This window comes from Ambystoma mexicanum, chromosome 7p (genome assembly GCF_040938575.1).
Source record: "Ambystoma mexicanum isolate Mex_15411 chromosome 7p, UKY_AmexF1_1, whole genome shotgun sequence".
Taxonomy (NCBI): domain Eukaryota; kingdom Metazoa; phylum Chordata; class Amphibia; order Caudata; family Ambystomatidae; genus Ambystoma; species Ambystoma mexicanum.
The window spans coordinates 169,659,180-169,686,636 of NC_090939.1; the positions used below are offsets into that span (position 1 = coordinate 169,659,180).

General features: G+C 44.3%; 1 protein-coding gene across 4 annotated transcripts in view; it reads right to left on the reverse strand.

The window, feature by feature from the left end:
- GTPBP8 (GTP binding protein 8) overlaps window positions 1-27,457 on the reverse strand; it is a 630,806-nt gene that overhangs the window by 393,987 nt on the left and 209,362 nt on the right. For all 4 annotated transcript variants that reach the window (XM_069636004.1, XM_069636003.1, XM_069636002.1 and 1 more), the window contains exons 4-5: window positions 3,443-3,573; window positions 2,810-2,909 (exon numbers count right to left, since the gene is read on the reverse strand). In XM_069636004.1, the coding sequence (XP_069492105.1) occupies window positions 2,810-2,909; window positions 3,443-3,573 (231 nt within the window). The remainder of the gene's footprint in view (window positions 1-2,809; window positions 2,910-3,442; window positions 3,574-27,457) is intronic.

Sequence of the window (27,457 nt, forward strand, 5' to 3'; positions counted from 1 at the left end):
TGGTATGCATTTTCACCCTCCTAGCAAACCAAATGTCATCTGGACCACAATAGGATACTCCTCAAAAACATCCAAGCTTGTCTTCCCCTTCAAGGTTAAACAGATTTACTGGTGTGCATTAAAGTGGATGACGGTAGGTAGCATCTTGGCATGCCGTAAACCACAGCCAACCCTTTAGTAAGGTGCCAGTTAACCCCATGACCAGGGATTGGTGAGGGAGACCCACCTGTAAAAAAAATCTTCATGGGTGGGTTGGCATACAGAAGTGTGAAGGCCACTGACCTTTGATGAAAGTAAAGCTTTACATCTTTGTTAAACTAAATAGCCTCTGAATTGAGGTGAAAGATGCATCTAATGGGTCAAAGGAAGCTGAAATAGCTATTTAGCCTCCTGGGCGCAAAGGAAGGGGGTTGGGGGAAATGCAATGGGTTTAATGGCCCACACTCACTACCAGCTGTCAAAACTGCCGTCCAACCCTCAACCCCAGAATTTTGAAGCTGGCTCTGCCCCTGCTTGGCACTGGAAACTCAGCGTTGCACTGTTGTTAGTGAGAACATTTCAGCTTGCATGGACTAGTGTTAGCGGGTATGCTTTAACTTGCGCTGGACAGATGTTTGCAGGAACGCCTGTAAGCACAAAAGTGATGGGTGGAAGGTTTTGAATGAATCAGAACCACTGGCATTGCTCTGGGCAACCTTCCACACCACCGTTTTTTAGCCCGTCTGCGCCATTGCAAAAGGGGTCCAGCCATATGCAAATCGGTCAGGTACTGCCACCAATGGTAGCAGCCCAGCCCGAACTGCTAGGCCAGGTCCCCTCTGCACGGAAACACAAGCAACCCCAGACATGTTTCGGCCTTGTTGGGCCTCCTCAGTGAGGTGCAGCTTGGTTCCCTATGGCGCAGACAGCAAGGGACCCACATCTGGGCATACCCTCTCTCACATAATGGGACAAACTGTAAGCACAAAAGTGATGGGTGGAAGGTTTTGAAAGAATTGGAACCACTGGCCTTGCTCTGGGCAACCTTCCACACTACCGTTTTTTAGCCTGTCTGTGCCATTGCAAAAGGGGTCCAGACATATGCAAATCAGTCAGGTACTGCCACCAATGGTCTGCTAGGCCAGGTCCCCACTGGACGGAAACACAAGCAACCCCAGACATGTTTCGGCCTTGTTGGGCCTCCTCTGTGAGGTGCAGCTTGGTTCCCTATGGCGCAGCGAGCAAGGGACCCACGTCTGGGCATACCCTCTCTCACATAGTGAGACAAACTGTAAGCACAAAAGTGATGGGTGGAAGGTTTTGAATGAATCAGAACCACTGGCTTTCGCTGGACAGGTGTTAGCGGGAATGCTTTAGCTTGGGCTGAACAGGTGTTAGCGAGAACGCTTCTGCTGGACTGGCGTTAGCGGAAGCGCTTCTGCTTGCGCTGGACAGGTGTTAGCAGCAATGCTTTAGTTTGCACTTGACTGGCTTAGCTGGAACGCTTCCGCTTGACTGGTGTTTGGGGGACGCTTCAGCTTGACTGTCGTTAGCAGAAACACTTTAGCTTGCACTTGACTGGCGTTAGCGGGAACGCTTCAGCTTGCACTTGACTGGTATTAGCAGGAACGCTTCAGCTTGCTCTTGACTGGTGTTAGCGGAAACGTTTCAGCTTGCATCAGGGTTGGCCTGGAGGAGACCAAGGGCCCCTTGCACAGAATTCAGGTTAATGCACACCAGTTGAGTGCTATCTTTCACGTGGCCTGTGACAGAGGTACCATTTCTGGCAGATCTGACTTCACAGCAGGAGAAATGCCATTTCAGGAAATGCTTCAACAGCATCTAGTCCACAAACAATTCATTTCAAATTTCAATAGTTAAAAATGATGCATTTTTGGCTGTGGATCAAAACCCCTTTGTGGGGAGGGGATGGTGAATGTCGTGCTTACATTTGGGGTATTATGGCTGGAGAAGTCTCCTTGTTCTTCCTTCCTTATAGGCTGGACTGGCAAAAATGCTAAGTATATGAGCAGCTGGTGTATTTTTCTTACTTCAGAAGCCGTGCAGTGTGGCACAAGGACATGGAGATCACAGGATAGAAATATAAAATGATCCTCGCTCCTATGCCTTGCCCAAGTTATTCAGCCAATCAGTACGTTTGGAAGGACCTCCAACTACATCTCAACAAGATGATCTGTATAGTCACGTTGTTCATGTATTGATTTTTGGTGTTTTAGAGAGCACCATATATTGAGGGGGTCCCCCCTCCTCTGCCTTAAGTCGCATCACTTGTTTTTATTAGTCAGATGGGCATCACAGAGAAACACAGGGGGGCCTGCAGCTGCAGCCCGTAAATTCGGTATTGACAAATATTTGCCTTGCAGAGTTTTAGGAGCGGCCCAGAGGATCTCAGACTTAAATCAGTTGTCTTTCACTGTCTAGAGCAGATATGCAGATGCTTATGAAAACAGTATGTGTGCCATGTACCCCCTAATTTAATATATAGAAAATACAAGTCTTTTGAGCCCTTGGCGTCTACCACTGGAAGCTACTTCTGCGGTTGATAAATGGAGTACCATCAAATGGGATAATAATAACACCTATTATTACAGTGCTTAGAAATGGCAGAAACTGGCCATGAAGCGCTATATACAAACGTGTAATAACAATTATTAAGCATACATCACCAATATAGAAATGGCAATAGTAAATATGCTAATATGTAAGGAAAAAAGTTCAAGAACTTCACTTCGAGTCAGATACCTGTGTACAGTATCATGCAAAAGTCCTTAAATGGAGTTGGGGGAAAAGTCCCATGCAATGTACTTACAACATATGGGATTGCAAATTCCTCACACATCTCAAGGGCGATGAAGTCTGCGCTCTGTAGACCCACGCAACCATCCACCAGTAGAAATGTTCTCTTTAAACTACAAAAACACAGAAAATGTGGCTTCTGCATAAACTCACATATACATACATGATAAGTACATGCACGTGTATCGCAATAGGGCGACCCTCTATCACCCACTACAATTGTGACTTCTGGGTTGGATAGTTTCTCTCTATTTAGCACATTCTCTATTTTAGTTTTTGTACAATACATGACATTTGTTTAATAATTTAACAATTGTCAAACAGCAACATCGGCTTTTTGGTAAATTGTCCTTTAATTGTTAATCATTCTGTAATTAGTTTGTACTAGCTTGGTTATTTAGGGTGACATTTGGCTGAGTTGGACCATTATTCATTAACTCATTTCATCGTTCCTGAGCTATTTTTCTCAACCATACAAACAGACAAGGCTTATAAAATCCGTACATGAACATCTTAAAAGTGAAGTCATTTGTGCTGTGAACATTTTTTTTTGTAAATTAGGTCTACATATAGCAACTGGCTAACTTGCCCTGAACTGAAAATGTGCTTGCCAAAACAGCAATAAAGAAAAACACGTTTTACTCACTTCTGTCTCCCTTCCAGATAGGCCTCCACCATCTCCGTGAAGTCCTTGGGAGCCCTGTAACCGTAGCCGGGCATGTCCACCACTGTAAATGCGCTTCCCACTTTAAAAAAGTTCAGTTTCTTTGTGTGCCCCTGCAGATCAAAAGGAAAAGGGGTTCATGCATGGTGACCATAGTCAGGAGGGGATAGTTACTTGGGAAAAGCTCAAAGCATAGTGCAGAATTGATATTTCCTGACCGAGAGAGATAGCAGCTATGCTCAGAGTAGACCCAAGGTCTTCCTTTTCATTTAAATGGTGACATTTATATAATGTGGACTGGCCGGTATGCAGTGATAATTTCGCCGTGAAAATGGCCGCCAAGTGGCGAGATTTCCTTAAAAATGTCACCCTCCAGACAATAAAACACTTACCCCAAATATTCTAGGATTGGAGGTAATAATATATAATTATATCCCTCCTAGAAAATTTGCAGAAAGAGTTTTAGAAGTCAGCAAAGAAAAGTCGCCTACCTGGCGACCTTTTCACAGCGACAATCACATGGAACCAACTGGCCTTGGGCAGTGGAACGTTTTACAAAGAACAGAGTTTGTGGATCTGTATGCAAAGTCTTTTACATTCTTTAGCTTAGGGGAGGGGAGTCCACCCAGTTGATCAAATACATTAATACAGCTAAAGAGAGGTGTCCAGGTGCTTGGAGGGGGCAGGGTCACAATATAGTGGGGAAAATATTGGGCAAAGAGATACGTTTAATCCAGGGGGAGTGATACTAGGGCCTGGAAAAAAACAACATAATTCAGAAAACTTTTTTTCCAAGGACATTTTTATCGCTCACTAGTTGGCTTGAACATTCACACAGTTTGTTTGCACACACCAATGTTATTTTAACTGAAGATTTCTCCCTGCTTTTCCAGATAAGTGCAAAGAAAGTAGTCAATTTCATAGAAAATATTCAATTCTGTATACAGAAGAACCTAGCTGGACTACTGCAACAGCCTCTTTCTAAATCTGCCTGCCTCTACTCCTTGCCCTCTGCAACTAATCCAGAACAGAACTGTGAGACTTGTCCTTGGCCTCAAGCCCAGGGATCGTATCTCCCCAGCCCTGAACTCTCTCAACTGGCTCCTGGTGGCCGCAAGGATCAAGTTCAAGACCCTCTGCATTGTCCACAAGGCTTTCTGGGACCAGGGACCACACTACATCCAACTCTCTCTTCCCAAGCACTTTTCTTCTCTAGTCCTGCACTCATCCACCTGCAACGCTGAGGGTCAGATGCTTCTCCAGGCTGAGATTGGGGGGTATATCGCTCTCCTCTGCTGGTGCTACCCTCTGGAACAGCCTCCCTGCCTCTCTCAAACTTGAGCAGGACCCCCTCAGGTTCCGGAAGCAACTCAAGACCTTCCTTTTTGCTTCTGCTTTCTCTCTCTCTCCCCCTGCTGATGTTCCTGTCTGCTGCACTTACTGGTTACCTGGCCTCCACCTGTACTTTACGGGGACCAGGCTTCTTCACGACCAGTAGCCCCATGCACTGCCTCCGGGCCTACCGCACACTAGGGGCCGTATCTGCAACCCTACAGTCCCCTGCCTCTTTGCACTTATTAGAACCGGAAGGACTTACTTGTGCTTTGCTATTGCACTCTTTATTTCCCCCCCCCTGGTACTTCTCCTCCCCATTCCCCTTGCACGATATGAATGACACAAGGCCTAGTAAGATCGTTGGTTTTGTTCCCCATAGTCTTGCCATTCCTTGTCTTGTCACGCCTAGAATCACTTGTGTACAGGCGCGTTGTAAATGACTCATCTGTCATAACGACTCACCCCCTTAAGCATTGTACTGGCCTTATCTGGTGTGTTTAGTGTTTAAGGCTTTTAGGAATACAAAAAAGTGCTCGAACACAGATGCAAAACAGGCGATAAATTGCTCGCAGGAGTAAAATTGCATTCTGCGCACTTGATTTTCAAATCCTGCAAAATATTTTCCCGATTAAATTGGTATCTCTAGACTTTTAAGCCCCAAAAGTGTTTTCTAATAACTACGTAATAGAAAGTCTTTCATGTAAGACTATGGCAAGGTCATTACAATTCATGTACACCAAGAGCAAGTTGTGAATTATTTCTGCCTCCAGTTGTAATTTTCACAAGAGTTGGAAGAAGGATTCAGTGACAGAAAAATAAGTGGAAATCTCAAGAGTTTTCAAAGCAATTTGTTCTATTCCCTCAGTAATTGTTTATTTGTATAGCGCTTATACAAAAGTTAAGTGCTTCAAAGAGCTTCAAGGAGGGAAGGGAACAGGGAATACAGTCGTCATTCTTAGGCCTTGAGGATTCCAAATGATCTAACAACAATAACTAACCTACTAGGCCAGAGGCTTATCTACTAGTGAAGTGCTTGACAAAGGGTGAGGAGAGAAAACATAAAAAAGGGGGAGGGAAGAGGGAAGGGAACATATTATTACTTTATTATTACAGGTCATGAACTGCAGTACTAGTCTGGCGAACATTTCAAGATTGCTTGGTAGTTGGTCATCCAATGCGCCTGTGCATGAGTGTTTCAAGCATGTCCAAAACTAGAGGCGTGGGGGACAAGAGGGAGGATTGGACAGACAGACTTGCTCGGCCTAGAACATACAAGGTTGAGTAGAGTAGGGAGAAGTGCGCCCAGTCCAGCAGAGTCCAGGGTTAAGTGTAAATATTGTTGATATTAACCTTGTCTTTTGTATTTAATAATTTCGTAATTTTGAAAATATATGTGTAACTGGAAAAAAAAGTTGATTTATTTCAAATAAATTTTCAATAATAAAAAAAAAAAATAATAAAAAAAAAGTGTAGAGTGGTTGCCTCAATCATGGGGCATAGTGCAGTAGCACCAGGCAACAGTGCAGTGGCCCAGAGGCGAGTGCAGGACTGGCGGGGGAGCATGGGACCTGTGAAGTTCTGGAGTGCACCAAGCGACCAGTCGGCTAACTGAGCAGGGGGGAACGAGAAGGAGACAGGGAAGTGGTTAGCAGGGGAGCGGGAAAGAGAAAGAGGAAGAGAAAAGGAAAGTCTTGGGAGTTTTACGGAACCTGAGGCGGTCCGGCTCAAGATGAAGAGAGGTAGGGAGGCTGTTCCGGAGGGAGGCACCTGCAGAGGATAGGGAACTACCCCCAAATCTCTGTTTGGAGAAACGACTCACCCGCAGAGAGTTGGAGGAGGCTGAGCGAAGGGCTCTAGAAGGAGAGTATTTGGGGAGAGTGCGTTGTAGATAGTAAGGGACCAGGCCCCAGAAAGTCTTGTGGACTATGCAGAGGGTCTTGAACTTGATCCTTGCAGCCACAGGGAGCCATTGGAGAGATTTCAGCGCCAGAAAGATGCAGTGACTGGGCTTGAGGCCAAGGATAAATCTTACGGTTCTGTTCTGGATAAGTTGAAGAGATTGGAGAGTAGAAGTAGGAATATTGAGATTGACGGTTACAGTAGCCCAGGCTGGTGAGAACCAGGGCTCTGTAGACAGTGAGCCTCTAGGGAAAGGTGAGTAAAGGTAGAATACCGGAGGTGCAGCTGGTAGTGGGACATGTCCGCGATATGAGAAGAGAAGGAGAGAGTAGACTCAAAGATGACCCCCAGATTTCTGCCTCACTGGTGGGTGGGGGCGCAGGGCCAAGGGAGGCAGGCCAGAGAGTGGAAAAGTGGGAGCAGGGATCCCAACGAGGACAATCTCTGTCTTGCTGGCATTAAGGCAGAGGTAGTTGGCAGCACACCAGGACTGAATTTCAGACAGTCAGGAATGTGCAAGGAGGAGGAAGAGGCCGATGGTAGCCTGAAAGAGAGCTGTGTGTCATCCGCATACCACTGAAAGTTGGAGGTGAAAGCAGAGATTCTGTGGGCCAAAGGGGCCATGTAGACATTGAAGAACCAGGGGGATAGATCAGATCCCTGGGGGACACCACAGGTAGAGAAGGTAATAGCTGAGAGAAAGGACCCAAGTTCCACCTGGGAGACACATTTCCACCTGGGTCAGTGGACATTCCCGAGGATACACCAGAAAATAACTCTTTATTGAAGAAATGTTAAACGGGGTCTGAATTAGAGACCCCCTGGGAAAACTGGACACCACCAACTGTCACTGGTCGCACCCCCCTTCGTTCCATGGGCACCTCACGCTGATGCCACCAAATGGAATTGGATGAAATCCTTGCCAGGCCCCAAAGGTACATAAACATGTTGAAAGAACAAAAGCACGATAGAAGGATTTCAGCATTAGAAGCTGGTGGATGACATGTAGTAATGCTACATACAAGGACAATAATACAATTATCCCAGAAAAGACTGTATTTAGTAGAATGATTTTAATCTATGGAATATATCTGAAGTTCTAACAAGTTTTTTTATGGATAAATGCCTCGAATGGAACACCTCCCACAAAGACAACCCCCATCCCCAAAATTTGGTACACGAAAAAGGTTGTTTTATTACATTTCAATTAAAATAATAAAGAAATTGAGGGGTCCCTAACTTTCTGTACCAGGGAAGTCGCCCAAAAAATTGAACATAAATGCAGACAGCTTGTCTACAGAAAAGAAACACGACCTGCCTGCTTTTATTTCGCTAATGTTTACATTTACAATGCACACAACCATCCATACATACAAAATCAAATCTGAATCAGTATTCTAGACAAACATAATAAAATCCTATCCAATATAAACCTACACATTACCATTGACTATCAATATAAAAAGGACAAAACCCTTTTTAGGGTAAACTTCACACACTACAATTCAATTAGTTTTCTCTGAAACTATAAAAAATTGTTGGCATCAGAGAAAAATATTGGTTTCACATAGAATTGTATAACTTTAAAACTCCAGACACTATGGGTTTCTAGCTTGGACATAGATGCAAGAATGTTTGGTAGGGTTAACTTTGCTACTTGTCGTCTTGGGTCTACGGTAAAAGCTTTTATTTTGGGAACAAAATATCTTGATGTATTAAAGGGTCACATACGCATGAGATTATAAAATTAAGTAGAAAAGTAATCCGCAAATTTTACTTGGCATTAGGAGTCCATTTAAGGCAGAATAATCTCTTTCTGCATGTTATTTAGAAAAACGACATTAGCTAGCTAAATTGACATTTTCTTGGGAATGAAGAGGAGGAAATTACTTCCTTTCTATTCCATTTTGAGGAGTAGAAAATTCGATTCATGATTTTTCTGAGACGCGTTCTTTGCCTTTCAGTATTTATTACATATGCTTCATGCAGGCTTGCTTTCCTTCATAGGCTTATCAAAGTTTTCCTTTAGTTCGGTATTCAATAATTCTTAATTCACATTCTTTCAATTACAGTTGAACTTGGGTGTCCGGACATTTCGTCGAAAACCAAATGGTCAATTTATATATATATATTTTTTATTTTTTAGGTTTTAGTTTAGGGAAAAAAAGGGTTTTTTTTAGAAAAAAAAGGGGGCTGGAGGGGGAGACCCCCCCCCAAAAAAACAAAAAAAAAGTGGAAAAAAAAAACATTCGACCATTTCTCTTTTGACCAAATGGTTTCGACCAAATGTCCTGTTGACCATTTTTTTTCGACGAAATGTCTGGGAACCTTGAACTTGCTCGTATTGTTCAATACAATCCCTCACTTTGGGTTCACTTTTGTTTGCATATCTATTTTCGGCCATCCAGCAATTACATGTGCCCTGTAGTAGCCACAGGAGCGCTCTCGAACGAGGGTTCCCTTTGGTTCCCCCTCTGGCTCCACCAGGAGTCTTAATTCTGCTCTCTCTCTCTCTGCTCCGCATACAGATCTCTGCAGCATTTCCAGCCCTGCTCACACTTTGGTCTTCCATCTGTGGGTTGCCAGTAGCTCAGCTCGCAACTCACGGGCGCTGCCGGTAGCTTGCAGCACTGGGGTCTCTCCTGTGCCCCACAGCGCCACCCGACCAAGCAGGCTCTAACCGTTGTGAACCTCTCACGACCCGCTCGGGCCTCCGCATCGCAGGCTCTCCTGGGTATTCGCCAGTGTCCTGGACTGCAGGCAGGACCCTCCTTGGCAGCCTCCTTCGTGACCGAATTTCTCACGTCGCCGGCCCGAAACACCCGGCCTGGGTTATCTCCTGCTGGTCTCCCACTTCCGATTGTCGGCTCTACCTTTTATGCACCTGCAACCACTCAACAGGCTGCAGGTGGGAGTCATCAAGCTCATTTGCCTAATGTGAGGTAGGCATGGTATCAAGAGGGACACAGACTGAAAGGATAACAGTTTGGAAACCTTTATTTATTATTGAAAGTATTAGAGTTTGTGGAATGCCTAACTTGCCCTAATTCTAATCAGGTTTTCCCCTCAATTGATATAAGTCCTTAAGTCCCAAACCAAGAGCTGTCTGTGTCAAACCTATTCTTGCCCTCACTCTTGAAACAAACGTTGTGCTGAGTTTTCTTAAAAGAAAATGGTGGTTAAAAAAAAAAGTATAAAATAAGGCTATACTCGGGTGGTCTTATCGTCAGGTTCAGTTCTGCCAGTTCAAAACAGTTCAACTAAAAAAAAAAGTGCCCTTGGAATCTCCCATGCAAGGCTCTAGCAACAAAACTAAACAGTTCCTATGTTTGCTTGGACTTCCTTTCCCCAAGCTTCTAAAAGTTCACAGTTCCTTTCAGGACTCTCAGGGTTCCCTTCCTCAAGCTTAGGCCTCTTGTTTCAACAGTTCAACCCACAGTTCTGTTTGGGCCTCTGAGGGTACTCTTCCCTAAGCATAGGCCCCCTCTGCTTTCAAAGTTCTCACTAAAGTTCACAAAACACAAAAGTCTGTAAAACACAAACATTCATCTTGTCAGGATGCACCTCTCAAAGCACAGTTCCTTTTCTTTAGGTCAGAACAGCTTTGGTATCACTTTGGGGATTTTGATCCCACTTCACCGTCAGTGTAGCTCCCCCTTCGCCGTCTCTCAAGTGGCTCTGTTGACCTCCTCTTTTAACATTGGGGCAACATCAAAGACTTTCGAGAACGCAGAGCTTTACTCCTCCCCTTGCGCGACCACTCCGATACACTGCACCCCTCTTCTTCCTTATTTTCTCTGTCTTGCTTCGACTACTGTAGTGTCTTTAAAAAATGGGACTTCTCTTTCTCCCCATGCCTCTGGCACCCTCTGTATTTATTTTTATTTATTTGCATCTTTCCTTCTGCTGTTCTGCGTCACTTGCACTCCGTTCTGTGCCACTTGCACTCTTTTTTTCTTGCCTCTTAATTATGCTTCCTTTTCTTTCCATGCCATTTGCACACTATCACTAGTGCCGCTTGCACGCTTTCCTTTTCCCCTTTTCTGTCTGTGCTTCTCGTACATTTAAAATTTAATTCTTGATTTCTTTTTTTGCTTGCACCCTCTTACTTCTGCCTTTTCTTTACAACTTTCAATACTTTCTTCTTCTACCCTTTCGTGCTACTTACACACTTATGTATCCTTCTCTTTCTGTCGTGCCGCTCGCACACTTCTTTCAACGCTCCCGCTTCAGCCTGACACACACGTACCGCTTTTCTCATCTCATAGAAACTCACTGGTTAGCGCAGCGCTGTCGGGAAGACTGGTCAGCTTCAGTGTTGAGGTCAGGGCCTTACCACCTGCCCCTCAGACAACTTTCAGGGGAACATGCTTTTACCTGGACACAACAGGTGCAGCATGCCCCGATCCGGCGTTCCTGAGGCACAGCTCCCTCACCATGCTGCAACCACTCCGACACATTAGGTCAGTGTCTTGGCGTCCTGCTCTCCTCCGGATCCCTCAGGGTCCTCCAGCTACAGCTTTATGTAGTTCAGCTCCCACGGTCCGTTCAGCTCCCACGGTCCATTCAGCACCCACAGCTCGTCATTTTCTCTTGCAGAACTCCACCTTTTATACTGTGGTTAGTATTCCCTAGAAGTCAGGTGTGCATAGTTAGTGTCAAGTGCCTGACCTCATTAAAGGGACATGTTAATGTAGTTTAGTAGGCCTCTGCATTCATCTTCCTCCTCACAGTACTTTGCCCATATGTAATCTTTCTAACTCTCGCTCGTCTCTTCCTTGTCCAAGTATATGTTGGAAATGGGGAAGGGGAAATGGGACATGAAAGAAAATATCCCATAAAGGCTGAGGGAGAGTGGGCTGATGGATAACTGGGAAAGGGGGAATACCGTGTCTCGCCTTCTGGCATTCTCTTCCCAATTCCCAGAGACCCTCCACTCAGGTGATCCTCCCTCGCTTGTCTGCCCCCAGGATCGGGATCCAAGAGTGATGGCCCTTCCCTGGCCACCTGAATGGAAGTTCCAGGGGGAATAGGTAAGAGAATACCTTCAAGTTTCACACACTGACCATAGTTACTGATGTTCTCTGGACATGCCGGACCCTTACAACCGCCTTCAGGCCACTTTCTCGTCTCAGTACCAGAGTGGTGAAATGACATGTTGGCGTCTACCAATCCTAGTCACCTCTTCCATATCCCAATACTATAGTGGTATGAATGAGCAGAAATTAAGGGAAGTGATTAGCAACAACCCATAAAGGCAGAGGGAAGGTAAGATTGGGTTATCACAGGGAAAGGGGGTATAGATGCTCCTAGACATCCTCCTATTCACACTCTTCTTCATGTAATTATATTGATGACATTTTCCAGGGTTATCCTGGAAGGTAGAAAAGGGAAGAGGGTAACAACATCCCTTAAAGGCTACTGGGACTAAAGGCTCATCATGGAATGGAAATGGGGAACACTGGGTTTCACCCAAGGACATTCCCCTTCCGTTCTCCGAGTGTCCTCTACCCAGGTGATCCTCCCTTCCACATCCATCCAAAAGCGATGGCCCTTCCCTGGCCACCTCAGGTACCTCATAATACATCTCTAGAGGATGCTGAGAAAATCAGTATGGTATACATTTCAAAGTTTCTCATGATTTACTCTTTTTCTGAAAACGTTTTATTTGTTACCATGAATAGAACATTTCCAGTATTGTTACAATTCTATGTAGGGAAGAGTCTGACTGATTACATCATTAATATTTAGCCTAAATGGGAGGTTAACAAACTCCCACAATCGTCTCTGAAGGTTTTAAAACAACTTTTAAAGTAACAGTGCAAACAAATATACAACACAACAAATAAAAACAATATTTATACATCAATCCACAACATCACACTTTAACCAAATTCATCATATATTAATCCTCACCAAACTTCATTAATATTTAATAAATACATTTAGGATACATACATATTTCATTCAGAATTCATTTCCTCCAGAGAGTGAACGATATTCCTTAAACTCCCTACTCCTCAAAGCAATCTCACTCAAAAATTTGCCTTTTTTAGATTTGGCTATTAGGTGCTGCTAAAGTGCCAACTATAAGCCAAAACTATTGCATTAGAGTACAACTGAGAAGAAATGCATATGAGGAGGGACACAAAACATGTAGGTGTTTGGTTATGTACCCACCCATTGACTGCCCATGGCCATGCTAATCCTTAAGGCCATTCCCATCCTCTTCCTGCCCAAAACACATTCTCTTGGAATCTCTTTGAGCTACCCTTATCAAGCCTTACCATCAAGCGTTGTGCTGAAAGTGCCTGAGAATGTTTTTTCAAAGCAGTCGTCTGAGAGTTAATTACTTCATTGGAGCTTTAAACGCGCTACTTGTTTAATACAAATGTCTCAACTAGGTCTGCTTTCAGCCACTCGATTTATTAGCACTATGCGTCTCCTTAACTGAAGCCCTGTTAAAACCAAGTATTGACAAAGCCAACAATTTTGGCTTCTGTATAAGTATCAGGCATTTGCCAGGCACTGCAATTACATGCCAAGGTACTCGCATCATTTTGCAGCTGCTATCATCGATGGCCAGTTAATATCACTGCAGCAGTGCCTGGCAAACACCCTTTCCATGCTACACAAAATGGATGGCATTGCCATTGCCATTGCCAATGCTTGTTTAATTTCGGTAATGCTTTGCAATTCATGAATCTCATTCCTGAACCTCACTCATGAACACTGTACAAAGCCTCACCTTCCCAGGAGTGGAATGGGCGGGGGAGAGAACATTTTGGAAAACAATGAGTGACTGTTGTGGGAGATCGTTGGAAGACAGTGAAGGAGCCAGAGGCCAGCAATTCTCTGCTGCCTTGCAGGTTTGGGGGTGAGCATGCCTTGAGCAGTCCCCCAGGGCCAATCAGCCCTTATTAGTTGGATCCCAATTACCAGGGAAAGCCCAGCATTCAGTGTGCTCAGAGCAGCCTGGGCATCAACAGGGCCTGTGAAGCAGTCAGCCCGACGGGGGGGCCAGACCAGACAGGTCCAACGAAAAGATCCCGAGCTGTGCCCTCTGTTGGTCAATCCCTGCGCTACACGGGGCAGGCCCAGAAGACCAGCCCTCCCGGGCTACGTATGCCAGAGGCAGCCCGGGAGTTTGAGAGCGGACATTGAAGTTTGCCCATTCCCCCTTTGGGCAGGGTGGTGAAGGGAAGTCCCGGGGCCGCCACGCCCTTGTGGACCAGGTAAAGAGAGGAACTCCAAAACACCCCCAAAGAGTCCTTGTGGGCCAGCCCCCTTGACGTTGGCAGCCCTAAGTGGTGGATGGGGCCACCAAAAATGATAAGCACACTGCTGGCTATGCAGAGGTGATCATGGTGCCCCCCGTGGTGTATGAGGCCACGCACAGTTATTAATTGGGGCCTCATGTGGTGGACTTGGCATCTCTAGAAGAAGAACAGTGCCTGGGGCGGGTCAGCCTGGGGCAGACCCCTGCCACCCCACCACGAACATCATCAGACATGTACTGGAAGGGTGTGGCCGACAGCAGCAGTCAGACCCTAATCTCCAATTTATAAGAAGCACATCTATATATGTTGACAGGTATATATTTATCAATATACACATATGTTAATAATTCGTTTTTATAGGGTACATAAATAGTAATTAGTATTTGATCACAAGATATATACAAATGGTATTGTCACTGCTCCCATGGGGGGAGCCCCTTCCCATGATGCCTAGGTGATCAGGCCGCTACCCGATAGTCCCCCTTGGGGTGATACTCCGCAGGTGGATCTTATGGGCGGGGGGCCTCCATGGGACCAGTGGCAAATATCTTGCGAGTACACGGTATTCTGCACCTCCATCTCTGTCCCCTCTTTCCATGTACCCCTCTCTGGTCTCCCACTCACCTATGTATTTCTGTAGTGTAGAGAACCCCACCTATACAAGCCATACTGGGACGAGGAAGAGTGAGAAATGCCCACATGGACTTGACATAGCCACCGACACGAAGAATAGCCAAGGAGGCCAAAGCCCACAGCAGAACCAACATACACGGTTCAGTCATCAAGGGCTAGAGCGTAACATAAAAAGGGAAGAAGGATTATGCTTTTTGACAGATCCTCCTTGGAGGAACCAAGAGCCGGCCTGAGGCTCGCCGCGGAAAGCAGGAAGGGCTGTTGGAGCCTCGCCAAACACATGCTGTGTCGGATGTTGCCAAGGCTAGAGAATCGGAGGCACGGGGAAAACCGGGAGTCGGACCTCACGGTCGGACTAAGATACCAGCTGAGAGAGACCAGACCTGGGAACACAGCGAGGACACGTGGGGACCATTGGTAGTTGTGCAGAAGTCTGCAGCGGGAAGAAGCAGTTCAGCGAAGCCACCTGAGGAAACAAGTAATGCCACAAGAGGTACTTGGGTTTGCATAGTAGGTGGTGGAGTTAAAGAAGACCGGAGGAGGCGGTAGACGGAGAGTGAAGTACCCCATCCCCCTCATACCAGTATGTTGGGAAAAGTAGCAAGAACACATATGCGAACCAGTGCCTGACAGCTTAGTGATCCAGGCCTGGATACAGCATGCATCAATCCTGAAAGAAGGGTCTGGGACCCATATGAAATTAGGGACGCCCCACAAAAGCAGGACACCAGGGCCTGGAACCCATACAGAGTCTGGGAAGCCCTGTTAAAGCAACGCACAGGGGTCTGGGACTCACAAGAGCCAAAAGAAGCACACAACCAAGTGGCTGATGCACGCAACCAGTCCGGGAGAACCTGCAATAACACAGAAGGGTCTGGGACCCAGATGAGAGGTGTGAGAGGTACTGATAAGGGCTGAGGACCCCCTGTCAAAAGGAGGAACATTCTCTGGCATAAGGAGAACTGCAGCCAAGTCTGGCAGGGTAGTGAACCAAACTTGAGAGTGCCTTTGTCAATTGGAGAAAGAACAGGGGAAGGAAGACCCCCCCTCCCACCCCCTTTTTTGATACTTGGAAATTGTGTTTTGGAAATCATGACAAACTCTGAAAGGGATGAATGGGGAAGACGATGCCTCACTAAGCTAATTATGTTTTGTACCCATTTGGAGCAGCGTCCAACATCAAGAACTTTTTTGTTGTGTTTTTCATCAAGAACTGAACATTTGCCTTACTGTCCTGAATGAGAGAAGCCTCCTTCTAGATCACCGAGGCACTCAGTTTTTCCTTAGTTAACTTCGAGTGTAAGGGACGAAAATAGGTTTGGACACAGGACGGTGGACATTTTACTTTATTGGACATGATGCTAACCGAGTCCATAGTCTTTTTTTTTGTTGAGGAAGGGCAAATCTTCTTAGAAACAGGTCCAGATAGATAGGTTTTCCTTTTCTATATAAATAAAAGTCTTTCCCAACAAATATGTCACGAGAGAGAGAGAGAGAGAGAAAGAGAGGGGGAGAGAGAGAGAGAGAGAGAGAGAGAAAATATATATATATATATATACACACAAAATAAACGTTGTTAAGGGGACGTTATGGTTAAGTTGCCCTACCATAACTGGCGAATTTCAGGGGTTTTTGGGTTTTACTTTGAACCATAATGGCACGTTTCAAAAGTTTTTTTAGCGAAGTGCACAGGTTTTTGGTAGGACAACTTAACCATACCGTCCCTCTTGCAAAGGTTTTTTTCTAAAGATGATCAGTTTACAGTAGTGCCACGTAACCATAATGTAAAGCAATTTCTGACTTATTTAAACACATTGCGGAGAATACCACTTGACAATATGCTAGTGTACAGCACGGTAACATGTCCCAGAATCCGTAAACACTTAACAGTAAGATGTTTGTGTCGTGGACAATGTGGAAACAGATTTCATATTGATATAGGAACGTCCACCTGCAACATGTGCCTTGCACAGCGCCAACACGTTTTGGTAGTTAGCCATTAACAATGTAGTGCACATTGCATACTTTCAGCAAAAGTTTTAGGCATCTGAAAATGACATCAGCTAAGGCCATCCATCCTCCCCAAGAAACAGCACTACTGTAATGAAGGAGCATGACAAACACTGCCCCAACCTTAGAAATAACAAACGCACAATATTTTTGCAGCGGCCACCCACTCCCCCATATCACTGTTTTCCTAATTTCCGTTCGCAAATGGCCTTATTAGCTGTCCTACCAAAAAAGAATGTTGCGTTAAGAACCACCTTTCACAGTACAGGACATAGACGCAATAAGATTTGACAATAATAGTATAGATGTGCAAAGCATTAGCGTGTGCTACGGAAAAATAGGATTTCTGGTTAAACAAAATCCTTTTTCAAGATGGCCACCATCGAAAGGAAAGGCGGTTGTTCTATACATAGCCCCTCTTCGCTTTCCATGACAGCAAAGAAAAAGCAACAGTATGTACCATGATGCAGAACCTGTAAATAAACATACAGCGACTTAGAACGTGGTACTTTACATTTCGAAATGATACACGTGCTTTTAAAAGAAAACGGTAACATTTTAGAATTTGGAAAGTACTATCATTTAACAAACAACTGTCACAGATGAACAGACTAATTGCATTTGCAAATAATTTGTAGCAATGACTCCAAGGGCCAACATTGAAAATGTTCATGGAGAGACCCATGCAGTTAATTTCGCATACACAAAGTATGCGTTTCTGTTGAAGCACTCGATTTGTTTGCACAGGTATTTCCAACACAGCGGCATCACCGTTGCTTTACACCACCATAAATGATATTAAGTCGCTCCTTGTCGCTTGTTCAACGTAGGGACAGAGCGGCCCTGGCCTGTCATCCCATAACATTATAATGGACAGGCACCCGGTCAACAGCAGTTGCATCTGGCATGGAAAGAAGCCGCCACTGGGCATCTGAAAACCGTGGCACGCACAGTACGGCAAAATGTAGCTAGGCGGAAAATGTAAGAAAATCTGTGTCAATACCCAAACTTTAGGAAACATTTCCAAAACAGACACAAAGATTGTGGAAAATACTACACAAATGTAAGTGGCCAAACATGACATTTTAAAGAAGTATTAGAGTTCACCATGGGGACATATAATGACACCCTACAAACGCAGCTAAACAGCACTCGCCGTAAGGGTTCAAAAAGGACAACTACACAGTGACATGGTAATTCAGTTATAGAGGCAGCATGAATGGACAAGCAAGAAAAAAATTACATTTCGTAATGTTACACAAGACCAAAAGAACGTGCAAACTGTTCCATAAAGCTATGTGGGCAAGCATAACATTTAAAAAAAAAAGAAATAACGTTCACCAACGGTGACTCTAGTCTTAGCTTGCAAACGCGAACAATGTACACTCTCTGGTATTGGAGGAAAATTACAACTCCGCAAAAATATAATACTTCAGTGACATTGTCACAATTAGTGTACAGTTGTCAAAATTACATCATCTTCACAGCCTCCATTATTTTTGGCAAAGTCAGACAGCAAACTGTTCGCATTAAACAACATTTGTGAACTGATATTTCATGTTCCTTACAAGCGTTTTTAAACTATAACCTTATCAAATTGTATTTTTTTCCCAAGCTTTGATTCCTTGTATAGCTTTTAAAGTTTCACTTTCGCTCAAGGTCAAAAAACAATAGCCCCTTATGAATTCACTTGAATGTGTGGGCCTACTGAGCTTGCAAAATAAAACAAAGCAAATCAACTGACCTTCACTCAGAAGGCAAATACATTCTCACTTTGCAACAACATATGAGCATCCTATCATGAGAACCGCTACTCCCATTCAGCGCGTAAACCACTGTTTCCATCAAATACTCCAGGTGGCCGCCTCAGATTTCAAAACATAGGACGCCAGTCCGACTTCAATATTAATCTGAAAACAACACAGACGCAGGCATTGGGCGCCGTACAGTGAGCACCAACTTCCACTTTACCGTATGAATGGGTGGCAGGAAATCTGCCCACAACCACCATACACCCAAGATTGCAGGCCCTTCCCACAACCATCTGAGTGATGTGCGGTAGTACGGATGTATCTATAGGTGTAGTATGCTTCAGTGGTTGTGGCCAGAGGCTACACTCCTAGCTGTATGTCCATAGATATTACAATGTATGGGTGTGCAGGGGCCTATACCTCCAATGCCCAAGACTCTACAAACTCCCCACAACCATCTGATCGATAAGCAATACTACAGGTGTATCCATTGCTGTGACATGCTGCGGTGGTAGTGGCCAGGGCGTACAGTCTTGGAAGTATGGCCTTCGGCCTACGGCCATGCATCCAAGACTCTAGGCCCTGGCCACAACCACCGCAGCATGTCACACCCATGGCTGCGTACAAATGAATAGCACACCCATAGGAAAAAAATCATTTAATTACAGCATGTACTCCATTTCAATGTTCGCTAACACCACGCGTGTCCTTAGAACAGTTTCAAGTTGCCTGCACACAGCACAGACTGAAATACTGCCCTTATGAGACCCCTCATTTTCTGTACTTACAAACATCCCAAACAAGGCGGGCATAGGGAATACATCATTAACACCTACTGCTTGAACAATACAGTTTTTCACCCATCGGTTACTGTCTGAACCTCCCCAAGCACTCTGAACAGCAAAATAGTTTTCTTAATAGCATATTGCTGCTGGTGGCCGCTGCGCTGTCGGCGGATCCAAGATGTCCGGCGCATCCAAACAATCTGACGCAGAACACGTCTCACTGCAGCCAATCGGCAGAGACGTTGTGTGACCGCGGTCATGACGCCAGTCCCTTAGCCAATCGGTATCTTGTCCGCGGAGCGAACAGGGAAGTGTGTCCGCGGAGTGGATAGATATCACACATTTTTTTGCTTTATGTTTTGGCCATTTAAAAAAAAAACTACTGGACGGATTTACACCAAATTACCAAAAGCATGCTTTCGGGACCAAGCCGCCGCTCCTGCTGCAAATTTGGTGAAATTCCGTCCAGCGGTTTGGGCTGTAGGCGTGCGCAAAGTTTTTTCCCATTATGTCTATGGGAAAAAAGACATTTTGGGACCCCCCCCAATAACTTTTCCCCCCCTGGACCAAACCTCACCAAACTTTGCAATAAAAATCAGAGTGGACCATATACTTCTTTTGCAAAGTTTGGTGAGGATTCATCCAGCAGGAATGGAGTTATAGGCTGCCCAAAAATTGCTCTTCCTATGGAAACAGCAACTTACCCATAACACTTTTATATATATATATTTTCACTGAAAAACCTTAGTTAAGGTGCGGTTAAGTTGTGCAGATTTAACGCAACAAAACCCTTGAAATTCAGCGGATGTGTGAAGTCATGACCAGCTTAACTCAGTGCGCTCCCGTTGATGTCCCCCGTAATTCTATGTCTCCCATAATACCATTTTGTATGTCATTGTGACAGAAAGAGTAACTATAATTAAACTTTGATAAGTAAATGGCATCGGTTGAAATAGAACTCTGCGACGCGTGAAAGACCATGAGTACAGTGGACGTCACACTAGGGATATTATTACTGGCACGCCGTGTCGACGTCCCTTTTCGAGTTTCGAAAACAACTGGAATACTGTGCAGCTTCCACTAGATGTCGGCCTATGCATAGCATGTGATCTAAGCAGATTCCACAAGCATCAGAAATATAAAAAAATATATATATATATTTTCACTTACAAAACCTTAGTTGAGGTGCAGTTAAGTTGTGAAGATTTAATGCAACAAAACCCTTGAAATTAAACAGATGTGGGAAGTTATGACCAGCTTAAATCAGTGCGCTCCCGTTGATGTCCCCCATAATTCCATCTCCCCATAATACCATTTTGTATGTCATTGTGAATTCCTTTTTTAATAATATATATGTGTTCATGGGCTTTGCATCGGGAACTTTCCGCGTTAAGCTGGTCATGACTTCCCACATCCGCTGAAATTTAAAGGTTTTGTTGCGTTAAATCTGTGCAAATTTACTGCACCTTAACTACGTTTTTTCCAGTGAATTTCAAGGGTTTTGTTATACCATAGGTTTTTTTATAGGCCTTTAGCTGTGGCCTTCGGCCTATTCATGTTGTTTCATCGTGAGGCATTTTTACAATTGCTTTTTAAACACATACAAAAATAACAAAAAAGTCCCCCACAAACCCCACCTCAACACCTACTTTTAACTATTCCCGACCATCCCAACCCCATATCTGCCCTTTCCCACCCCTCCCCATAAAATGTCATTAGCCTTTTTCGTAATTTTGTACACATTTAAAATACACACGTAAAAATGCCTGGCGATGAAACAAAGTTATACCCTTCGGCCATGGCGAGTAGCCACAGCCTTCGGACGTTTCCACTGTACATGTTACCCCAATATGTTTCTTTTGGACCCACTAGGTGGCCACCCCCTTTGGACATTGTCACCATATATGTCTTTCCGGCCCAAAACCTTTTTCTCATAACCACAGTTATATTAGCAATGTACTACAAATAACCCTGGTTATCGGTAAAGACCTGCAAATAACCCCGATTATCCGTAAAAAGCCTGCAAAATTCAAAACTTTTCCCTGCCCTACCAAGCACTCACCAGGGGCCACTCCTCTTGCCACGCTCCCACGACTCCCCTCAAGTCCAGGTCTTACTAGGTATGGCCTTCGGTCGTGACCTCTGGGCATGTAGCACCAATGTCTTTCTTTTGGGACCACTAGCCATGGCCACTGACCATGCCAAACCATTAATTTGTTACCAAACTCCCATTGCCCGCTGCGCTGTAGATGTAGGCACTGCAGATGCTAAACCTTTTTTTATTATAACTGCTTATTCTTGCGATAATTTCACAGAAGTAATTTCCAATAACAGAAATTCCTGCAGTAGAGTAGCGGTTTGGCGATTCCCACAATAATGCGAACATTATTTCAGAATTAAACATTCTTCCACATCCTCACAGGCACTCAACATGTGCCCTGCTTCTTTTTTCTAGGTCCCCTCACTTCATTCAACTTCTTTTTCCCTCTGCAGCCCTCTCCCATTACCCCCTATCACTCATCGCTTTGCGTGACACATTTCATTCTGAGCGCTTCTTGCGGCATTGCTGCTGTAATCTCATGAGATTACTGCGGTCTTCCCCTGATAAACCAAATATTTTCTACCCATAACTGGCTCCCCAACCCACCCCTAAATCCCCAACTTCAGATGGTGTCTTCTTTCCAACTCCCAACCTCTAGCCTGATGTGATTGCTAATTATATAGCGCCTACAGCCAGGCCATCTAAGTGCGGTGGTTCAAAACAATCATTGTTCCCATAGGAGTGACTACATAAACAGAGTTTTGAGTCTCTTTCTAAAGTTGAGAATGTTATTAGACTCTGTAACGTTGTGGGGGGAGTTCATTCTAATGTTTGATGACATCCTTTTTCCTCCTCCAAATAGCGTTTTTAGTTCTTTCATTTGCAGCTTCACCAGGTAATATTGTGGGAATCACTTGCATTGAGCAAAAAAAACAAAACAAAAAAAAAAGAAAATGGTGACTTTTCATTTCTGAAAAGTCTCTCAGCCTCTATGCTGCAAAAGCACCAAGGCCGATATATATAATGGTTTTAAGGAACACATGGGGCATCCCCATGTCTCTGTCAAATATTGTAATTAATGGATGGATTTCCCCAAACCAGTCAAGGAAATTAAGCCAAACTCTTTGTGCACAAATAGTTTCTTTTTTGGTCCAAATCTGCCAGCAGTTTTCGTGCTACAGCTGTTCAAAAACTGCACTTTTTCTCTATGGGGAAAATGAAAGAGTAGGCTGAAAACAGCATTTTTATGTTTTCTAAATAACATTTTCATTTTTAACTAATTGTTCCCAACATTTCCAGTTTGGGGGCCCATTGACAAACCTTTTGCTTAGAAAATTTCATCCAAATCTATCCTACAAGTCCAAAGTTACTACTCACTTTTAGTCTCTCTGCTGCAAAGCACCAGGACGATATAAAGGTTTAAAGGTGCTGGGGGCACACTGCTCTGTCAAATATTTTAAAAACTATGGAGTGGAGTTACCTGAAACCAGTCAAGGAAATTAAGTCGATGCTTTGTGCCCAAATTGGTTCTTATTTGGTCTAAATATGCCAAGTGTTTTTTTCACGCTACGGCTGTTCAAAAACTGTTTCTTTTCGCAATGAATGCGTGTAGGCTGAAAACAGTGTTTTTACGTTTTCTTAATAACTTTTTAACTTTCTAACAAATCGTTCCCAAAAAATCCAGTTTAGTGGGGCTTTTGGCAAACTGTTTGGAAAATGTCATCCAAATCCATCCAGCAAGTCGAAGGTTATTAGCCTCGCTCAGCCTCTCTGCTGTACAAAGCCCCAAGGCTGATATAAAGGTTTTAAGGAACAGGCGGCACCACTTCTCTGGCAAATATTTTAAAAACTACTGGATGGATTTACCCCAAACCAGTCACGATATTTAAGTCGACGCTTTGTGCACAAGTTGTTTGATATTTGTTCCAAATCTTCCCAGCGGTTTTCGCACGATGCAGCTGTTCAAAAACTGCACTTTTTCTCAATGGGAAAATGAATGGGGTGAAAACTATGGTGTTTTGTTTTATTAATAACCTTTCAATTTTATAACATATTGCTCCCAAAATGTGCAGTTTGGGAGAGGGCCCTGACAAACCTTTGGTTTTGATAATTTCATCCAAATTCATCCAGCAAGCCAAAAGTTATTAGTAAAAGAATTTGAGAAGAACTGCTGCTTTTTCATTTCTGGAAAACTTATCAGCCTCTCTGCTGCAAAGCACCATGGAAAATATAGCTTTAATTTTGGGGGAACGGCTTTCTACAAATATGTTTAAAACTACTGGATGTAATAAACCCAGACCCCTCCCAGAAAATTAGTCAACACTTCATGCCCAAGTTGTTTCGTACCTGATCCAATTCCACCTAATGGTTGTGGCTGTGCGCTTGAGCTAACAATTTGACTTTTGGAATGGGGACTAGGCCAGTGTTTTTTTTACTTTCTTAATAACTTTATTATTTCAACTGATCTTTCCCAAAATGTAGAGACTGGGGGAGGGAACAGAGGGGGGGAGGGGACAGAGAGGGGAGTGGGAGGTGGGTTCAAATCGGGGCCGGGTGTGACTACAATGCTGTTTGCAAAATTTCAGCCAAATCCTCAATACTCAACTTAACGATAGCGCGGCAGTCGCTGCACTATAATATAAGCAAATATATTTATTTAGAATGGTTTAGATTGTTAGTCATTTAGGTGTATTGGGATTATAAGGTTATTTATATATTTTATTGTCTGAAAGCAGATTTAAGTATGGGTACCTTGCAGAGAGGTAAGGAAGGTAAGTGGTGGCATGCCAAAGGCATCCTAGGGAATGGAACCACCTACTCGGACCATCTTCTGGCCCTCCTCTGCAGTGGGTGGTGCCAGGTAGCGTGTAGGAGACCGGTACATCAGTTCACCCTGAAGAGTCTACCTTTGACCTCTCTCAAGGTGGGTGGGTTGACACGGCAGATCCCTCAGAGGAGGGAGATCATGCCAGGGGGCAGTTTTGAGTTATTGATAGTTATTGTAGGTATTGTGCTTTCTGTAAAATAAGAGTCCCTGTTGGGAAGCCATACAAAAACTCACCTGGGTATCTGTGTTGCATTGCACAGATTAAGGTAAGAACTCCAGGCGTAGCCCATCTCATGTTTGGTCTAACATCTTTATTTTGCAGGTTGTGTAGCGCCCCTTTTGTGTAGATGGTCTGAGATGGTTCCAGTGCGGAAAGGAATGTGCATACTTGGCCCGTGCCAGAAACCACAGGGGCTACTCAAGGCCAATCGTTTGGTGTACTAGGTAAACATATCTTCCAGGAAGCTCAGCTCAGATTGTGAAGGGCTCTGTGGGGATGGATCTTACGTTTATTTGCTGCTGCACCAATAAACAGTGCTGTTTTAGTGCAGGCGAGATTTGCTCAAATCTAGCAATACTGAGTAGGCGACGCCCTGCAGGGGAGCTATTTGTGTAATGGAGGCAGGGTAGCACCAAGGCTCTCCCCTTCCTGAAAAGCAAAGGAAGGTTTGATGAATCCAATGGGGTCATCATGGATTCCTCAGTGGGATCCTCCTCCCATGTGGCCAGGGGACGGCAGTCGTTACCTGATCCTGATTAGGGAGGATCACATGGGAGGAGACAACTACCGGTTAGAAGTCATGACTTCAGTGGATGAAACACAATATCCCCCCCCCTTTCCCATGAGGATGACCCTGCGACACCCAAGACCTCAATAATGGCCAATTGTCAGCTAATGGTTCCCCCTTGTAGAGGAAGTCATGAAACATTTTCTCTACACTACTCTGGTCAAACACCCACAACTCACACATAACACCTGTTGTTTCTGATGTGCCTTTATGGGAAATCTCTGAGAAAAACCATCTAAGAGTTAAAAGTCCAAATACATCCATGGACTCCAACTCCCATAACCACCCAGGCACTGAGACAAGGAAGAGGATGAGAGAGTTTGTGCAAAGTGACAGGAGCTTGTAGTACAATGTGCAAGCTAGTTGTTTTTCTGAGTCTAATTACAGCATGTACATTTTAAGATGGCAATCGCACTATTGAATCGAGCAGCGCAGGAGAAGATGTGGAACCCCATGCTGAGGCTCACGAAAGACAGGCACACGAGCAGGTGTGCTGGAACGGAGAAGGCCGCTGGGACAAGAGGAGAAAGGCAGCATGCGAGCAAGAAGGCCCGTGGAGCCACACAGGAGCTCATGGAGGTTAGGCCGCTCAAAGTGGCAGCGCTCTACAATCCAGGTCGAAAAAGAAAGCTGGCTTGTGACAGAGCTGCGCATGACGCTGGAAGAACGTCTGCACACCACAAAGTGGAATGCGGGTGAAGGAACCACACTGCAGAGGTGCGGGCAGGATGCGTATGCCCAAAGCAGCTGGGTATCCTAGGGCGTTCCGACAAGCACGCCAGCAAACGTTTGATGGTATGAAATGGCTGATGCAGAAAATATCCAAAGTTTGTTTGAATGCAGTCAAGGCAACATACAAATTCAACACCCAATAAGAAGAATGTTTGAATACAGACAAGGCAAAGTACAAAGGCAACCCCCAATCAAATACAGATGCATGAGATGCCAGTGTGGGGGAGAAGTTTGAACAAATCTTACCATAGACAGATGTACCAAGCACCTCAGGGTATATGCTATTGTGGTATAGCCAAAGAACTGGAAAACGCATAAGATGTACTGTCAGGCAAGTACACCAGGCACATGAAATTCTGCAGAAAGTCTGTTAAAGAACTTTTTGCTTAAACAAGAACTTTGTGAGTCCAGTGAAGACACCTAGATAAAGTGAAATGTTCGCCATCCTATTTAAGAATCCAGCGGTAGAGGACCACCCTCTGGATCCAAGGGTCTTTTACCTTGGAGAACATTTTCTTTGAAGTCATTCGTATACTTTTGGTTTTGAACGCTTTTTGCTAACATCAAGTTTCCTTGCACATTTCCTTGCACATTTTGTTTTTAAGTTTATAGTGTGAGGGTCAGGATAGAACGTTTTGGACACAAGGACAGCTTTGCAGTTCCTGCCATCCTGAAAGACAGACAGATCCTTACTTTTTGCTTTATAGGTAGGGAAACTCCTCTTTAGAATAGGGTCATAGAAGGTATTTTTCCCAACCCATTTTCCTTTAATAAAGTCTCATCTTGAGACCTTGACAACTTTGTGTCCGGCTTTCATTTCTGACCCCTCAAAAAGGGAAACACTATCCTAAACATTTTTAAGTTAAATGATCCTTTCCTTGCAACATTCGGCAGTTGAGGGTGCAATACAAAGTCTGTTGTTGAGCAGCACGCCCAACTTCTTTGCTACTTCAACTGGGCTGGGGCTTGCTCATAACTGGTCTGGTCAGATGACTCTCATTCTTCTTAGGATTCATTTTTAAGATATTATATCCAGAGGTTGGTAGCTTTCAGGAAATTGCCACATTTTTGATTTGAGAACTAATCATGGTGTTCAAATTTAAAAATCAGCTGGGTGTTGTCGGGGTTATTGTAAAGTTTTAAGAAGAAGAAACATTTTCTGTAAAAATTATGTTTAAATATGCATATATCTTGAAGTGAGCCCATCCCTTCAGTAATCATTGCCACAGCCTCTATGTAGCTCAGTTGAGATAAAACAGGGCTCCTATGAAAGACCAACTGCTGAAGTCCAAAAGACAAGTTCAGGTAAGATAGCACAGTGGGTTGAGCGCTCACTGCTGTGATCCATGTGTGATCTGCAGGTACGAATTCCGGCAAGGCCAAGGCTGCCTTTCATCCTTCCGAGGTCGATGAATGAGTACCAACATTGGTTGGGATGATGTATGTAAATATGTTCTACGTACAGCGCTTAGGCATCCGTGCTATATAAATAAGCAAATCATTAACACATCATTAAGTTCGAACCTGCCTTCCGAACTGCAGGTTTTCATTTGTATTTTTCTTGCAGCAGGATATGAACTGGGCAAACATCAACTGACCCGTCATCTCTCCAATCTTTGCTCTTCAGGCAGTACTCTGGGGCAATATCTAGGCGTCTGGATATCATAAGGAGGGACAGCATTAGCTTAATTTAGAGGAAAAAACTATGGGTAACCCTCAGCATTCCTACAGGTCTTGCACTGCAGGATATAATGCCCATAGTCACTTGGTGAAGTCAACGGAGCAAGCACGCAGTCAATTTTTTCTTTACGGTGAAAGTCAAAATTTCCACTGAACTGCATCTAGATAGGGGCAACTCAGCAGAGAAGTACAGCTAATAGTAAGATGGCTGATCCTCACACTTCATCACACCCATG